The sequence below is a fragment of the Olea europaea genome, unplaced genomic scaffold (genome assembly GCF_002742605.1).
Source record: "Olea europaea var. sylvestris unplaced genomic scaffold, O_europaea_v1 scaffold2326, whole genome shotgun sequence".
Classification (NCBI taxonomy): Eukaryota; Viridiplantae; Streptophyta; class Magnoliopsida; order Lamiales; family Oleaceae; genus Olea; species Olea europaea.
Genome location: NW_019241364.1, coordinates 1 through 5926, shown reverse-complemented (window position 1 = coordinate 5926; position 5926 = coordinate 1). Strand labels below are relative to the sequence as shown.

General features: G+C 37.3%; 1 protein-coding gene across 1 annotated transcript; it reads right to left on the bottom strand.

The window, feature by feature from the left end:
- Window positions 1-3688: 3688 nt before the first annotated feature.
- LOC111381532 (pentatricopeptide repeat-containing protein At5g39680-like) lies at window positions 3689-4610 on the bottom strand. The gene is made up of 2 exons (XM_023005323.1): window positions 3867-4610; window positions 3689-3790 (listed from the first exon to the last, which is right to left on the bottom strand). Exons 1-2 carry the CDS (start codon window positions 4608-4610, stop codon window positions 3689-3691), a joined length of 846 nt encoding a protein of 281 aa, XP_022861091.1.
- Between the last annotated feature and the right edge of the window lie 1316 nt (window positions 4611-5926).

Below are 5926 nucleotides of genomic sequence, written 5' to 3'. Positions count from 1 at the left end.
AAAGAAATGTAGAAGATTCCTTATTCCTCAGCTATAGGGAGTCTAATGTATGCTTAGGTTTGTACGTGTCCAGATATAGCATACATTGTTGGGATGTTAGGGAGATATTTAAGTAATTTGGGAATGGATCGTTGGAAAGTAGCCAAACGGGTCATGTGGTATTTACAGAGAACAAAAGACTACATGCTCATATATAGGAAATCGGATCAGTTGGAGATCGTCGGTTATTCTGATTTCGATTTTGCGGGATGCCAAGATAGTAGGAGATCCACTTCAGCCTATATTTACTTGCTTGATGGAGGTGCTATTTCCTGGAAGAGTGCTAAACAGACACTCATAGTTACTTCCACCATGGCAGCGGAGTTTATAGTGTATTATGAGGCATCAAATCATGAAATATGGCTGCAAAACTTTGTCACTGGGCTACGCATTGTGGACAGTATAGAAAGACTACTTAAGATATTTTGTGATAATAAATCAGCAGTGCTGTAATCCAATAACAACAGGAGTTCGACGAAATCGTAACATATAGATATCAAGTTCTTGGCTGTTAGAGAAAAAGTTTAGAGTGGACAGGTGTCAATAGAGCACATCGGGACAAAATCTATGATTGCGGATCTGCTCACTAAGGAATTGATATACAAGGTCTTTCATGAACCCACTGCTCATATGGATGTAATGTCTCTTGAGGATATTTAGTTTCAGTGGGAGTTTGCATTTTTGTGCTAGACACATATACTGTCTATTGTTGGGATGTTAGGGAGATATTTAAGTAATTTGGGAATGGATCATTGGAAAGTAGCCAAACGGGTCATGTGGTATTTACAGAGAACAAAAGACTACATGCTCATATATAGGAAATCGGATCAGTTGGAGATCGTCGGTTATTCTGATTTCGATTTTGCGGGATGCCAAGATAGTAGGAGATCTACTTCAGCCTATATTTACTTGCTTGATGGAGGTGCTATTTCCTGGAAGAGTGCTAAACAGACACTCATAGTTACTTCCACCATGGCAGTGGAGTTTATAGTGTATTATGAGGCATCAAATCATGAAATATGGCTGCAAAACTTTGTCACTGGGCTACGCATTGTGGACAGTATAGAAAGACTACTTAAGATATTTTGTGATAATAAATCAGTAGTGCTGTAATCCAATAACAACAGGAGCTCGACGAAATCGTAACATATAGATATCAAGTTCTTGGCTGTTAGAGAAAGAGTTTAGAGTGGACAGGTGTCAATAGAGCACATCGGGACAAAATCTATGATTGCGGATCTGCTCACTAAGGAATTGATATACAAGGTCTTTCATGAACACACTGCTCATATGGATGTAATGTCTCTTGAGGATATTTAGTTTCAGTGGGAGTTTGCATTTTTGTGCTAGACACATATACTGTTATTTTGGATATGGTTTAAGGTTAAAGTTATTTTCGATTATAAGGTTTATTATCTCTGAACTTGTTTAAAATGATCTCACTAAGGTATTAAGATGAACCAATTGGAAATAGGCAGGTTACAGATCACATCACATGAAATTTTCATGCTACATATCCATACTTGATCCATGTCATTTGATTATATCGATATACGTGACCATTGATGGGTTTAGCTACATAAAATTAGCGAAAATCGCTTTGATCCTATATTGATATGATTGAAGGACGGGATTGTTTGGGGATGCATTCAGTAATGATATCAAGATTTTGAGTACTCATAAGGTTATATTTAATGCACAATTATAAGGTGACACATATAGCCCAAGTGGGAGATTGTAAGGATTTTTTAATCAATAGATGGACTTATATGTGTGAATAATTGTGTATTAAATTAAAGGAAAAATTCATAATTCGGGTGTATTATTTACACAAATTCAAAAATCAAATGGATAGTTTAAAAATTCAAAACTCAGGTATATATTTAATTAATTAAAAATATTTATTAAATAAATATAACAAAATCACAATTATACGATTAATGGTTACAGATTCATAATTATAGGTTACAGATTTATTTACTGATCACATATCATCGAATTAATTGATCACAAACTATTTCGTGGTCACAACTCAAAAATTTTATAGGTCAATGATTATTTGAGGTCATAGGTCACATGTCACATATTTTCAAATTTATTGGTCGTAGATTATTTTTTAGTCACAAATTATCGAAGTTTAAGGTCAAAGTTTAATAATTAATCCAAATAGTTGATCACATGAACCAAAGACCCCATCACCGATCCCGATCCAGCATCAATCTTGGTCACAAATCATCAGCACACAACGCGCTTGCACTACACCACTGCTGCAGCCCAAAATTGGCACCATAATCACCGCCAAAGCAAACACCACTACCACCGCAACACGATGTTGACAACAACACCACCACTAAATATCACCACGATGGTTGCATCAACACCATCGCCTAAATCATTGTGACCACCACAAACACTAATTGCATCATAACTGCCATCCAAAAAAACAAAACAAAAAAACTGACCAAGGATGCACCATCATCATCCCAACACCAACATTGCATGTATTATCTACCACACCAGAACCAATAACATCTCCGTACACGTCACACACAACACACATAGATCATCATCGCAAATTGCAAATTACTACAACCACCATATGCACATATCACCACCGTCATTACTAGCACCACCCCAACCCCCAAAACTAGATCCAAAACTACCCCATGCCCAGATACACTACTACAACAACACCAACAATAAATAAATAGCTTGGTAGCAAATTGAAAGAAAGTGCTGAGTCTGGGTTTTGTACTATATGGCCGAAGCTAAGTCTGTTCGTATTCGCTTATATATGGACCTTCCAAGAATCAAACCTTCAGCACGGAGATTAGAAGCTGGAGTGGGGCGATAAATAGGCAGCATAGGTTTTGGAATCAGATTATTGTTTGGTAAATCAAATTTAGCTCTTTTAATGAATAGAGCCGATGCTGGCACTGACGAAGGATGTTCTTTCGTCTTTGATGGAAGAAGAAGAAAGAGAGAAGAGAGGTTGAGAGAGAGACAAAGAAAATGGAAGGAAAGTGATATGGTTTGGGAGTGAATATCAGGGTTAGAAGCCAGAGTGGGGTGAGTATGTGAATTAATTTAATTTTATAATATTATCATTAATATTAAAAATTTAAATTATAATATGATTTTTGAATAAAAAACTTTTAAATCTTATTTTTGAATTGAAAGGTTAAAAAACATGTGTGAGTGTAATTTCCACTTAAATTAAAGGCTATCAAATCAAGTTAAGCCCAGATAAAAGTGATCTAATAAGACTTCAATTTTGGGCTATTATGCATCCAATTAAAGTATGGATTTATTTTATGTGTAAAGACCAGGCCCAAGACCCTAATTTCATGATGGACCGAATTAGGTCAAAAGGGCGTATATATGTGTGTATATATATATATGGTCCCTGAATCACATGCAGAGTACGTATTATTTACTATCTTCTGCATCCCATCACATAGAGAAAAAGAAGACTGCGTGTAGATTTGGAAGACTATACCGTAGGATTCAATTATTGCAAATAACCAAGTTTGATTCAAGTACGCTTCCACGATAGTTCTTCAATTTCTTGATGATTTAACATGAAAGATCTAGTGATTTAAAGTAATAAATTATCCTACACCTAGCAGTATAAATCACCTCGACTGAGCTATAGGTGATGCCCTCCATTGCAAGCTGGCTGGTTTAAGTTGCCTCCATGATACATTGTGAAATATTTTTCCCTAATCTGATTCCATATGTCACCAGTAGTCTGTATAGGAATGGCATCCGTCCCTGAAACTATGAAAACAGTTCACATCTCGCATAATTATCATTCTCTTTGTGACCTTTGAGACAAATTTAACGGCAGAGTGGCAATCATCACACGTTCTTGTGTTTTTTATGATGCGAAGAGGTGCCTCTTGGGATGTTTTCATAAGAGCATATGCGATAGCCAACTTCTCACTGTGATAACTTAGGCAACCTTGTTTCTGTTCCTCCTCCACATCATGCAATTCACAAGCTATAGCCAGAACATAACCGTGTGGTTTAATTTCAGCCAACAACTCCTTTACTTTTTCATGAACAAGAACAGCCTCTAGATGTTCGTTGTCATCATAAGCATCATTTCTTATTTCTGTCCAGCTCAATCCAGGTTCTTTCTTTATGTTTCTATCTCTCATTAACTTCCGCATCGCCACTACTTCATCCCACCTCTTTGTCCTGGCATGCATGTATGACAAAAGGATACAAGTTCCCACATCTTCAGGGTTCAGATGCAACACAGTTTCTGGAACTTGCTTTCCTAAACGATAATTCTGATGAACATAACAAGCATTGAGCAAATTTCTCCAGGTAACAATCTCCCATTTTATTGGGATTGATTGAGTGAAATTCTCAGCATCCTCAAGCCTTGCTCTACCCAGAAGTCCAACTATACAGGTGCAATGCTCCAACCCAGGTTCAATGCCACTCTTTCTCATCATATGGTTCAAAGAGTAGAATCCTTCCTCTACTTTTCCCAAGAAGCCACAAGCAGAGAGTGCCCCAACAAAGGTTACATATTTTGGTTGTTCTTTTGCTGCTAGCATCTATTGAAACACATTCAAAGCTTCCCTACCAAGCTCGTGATGCAAATAACTAGTTATCATAAATTCCAAGATATAACATCTCAATAAGTCGTATTTAGTGAAGACGATTATAGCATCTTCAATCAGGCCACACCTTGAATACATATGGATCAAAGCGATGATTACAATAGAGTGGTTATTCATCCCCATCTTCATGATGCATGTGTCCAAGTGCTGACAAGCCAGAGCACTGCAAATATGTACTCATTTGGCACAATATACTCGAGTTTCAGTTCCAGAAATAGGTTCAATACTTTTCAAAGCACTGATTCTGTAAATAAGCACTCAATATTGCTGTCCATGAGACCAGATTTTTAGATTCCAACCCTTCAAAAACTTCTCTGATGGATTAAATTTTACCACATTTTCCATCCATTTCTATGACTGCGCTACCAACAAACAGTTCAAGCCAGCTTTAAGCATTGTGCTGTGAGTTTGTTGGCCCAAAGTCAAATCACCAAGACGAGCACAAATTCCAAAAATATGAACATAAGTAATACTATCCTGCCCCCAAAGACTCGTATCCTGCCACCAACCTCCGTAAAACTTCAAATGCTTCCCTCATATATCCAATTTGACTTTTTTAACCATGGCCACACAACTTTATACTTAGTGTCGCATAAGCCACCCAATTTGATTATGTTATATAAGGTATCGGGTGACTTGATTGAAATTAAGTATGAAGTTGGATGACCATGATGAAACAAAATAAAATTAGGTGGTCAATGTTACACTAAGTATGAAGTTGTGTGACTACAATGAAACAAAATCAAATTGGATGACCAATGTGACACAAGTTCGGTGGCCATCAAAGAATTTAACCTTTTGAGAGTACCATTGAAAATTGAAACTTTTTACAATGTGCTAGAGAAAAGGAAGTTCAAGAAATTCATGTAGGTGTACGATAATGAAGTTTTGTCTCCATTCCAAAAATCTCCACAAAATTTAGCAAAGAATGTCAGTAAATCCAAAGCAACCATCACGTGAGTTTTGCAGTGTCCCTGCTAATCCAACTAGGGGTGTCAAGCCGCTCAGCTCGTCAAAACCCGGCTCGTCGGCAGCTCGGGCTCGTCAAATGACGAACCAGAGCCCGAGCCGAGTAGGCTCGGCTTGTCGAGCCCACGAGCTCAAAAAGTATTTATTTTTTTTAAAAAAAAAGTCCAAATTTACCAAAAAATAAAAAATTTAAAATTTAAAAAAATCACAAGTTCACGAGCCGCTCATGAACTCGGCTCGGCTCGGTCCGCGAGCTCATGGCTCGTGAACTCACGAGCTCG

Bases quoted from the DNA above. Each gene is read 5' to 3' on its own strand.
- LOC111381532 (XM_023005323.1), bottom strand. From the start codon at position 4,610: ATGCTAGCAGCAAAAGAACAACCAAAATATGTAACCTTTGTTGGGGCA. The intron at 3,791-3,866 runs GTCACAAAGAGA...ATTCCTATACAG, and splicing joins CCGTTAAATTTGTCTCAAAG to ACTACTGGTGACATATGGAA.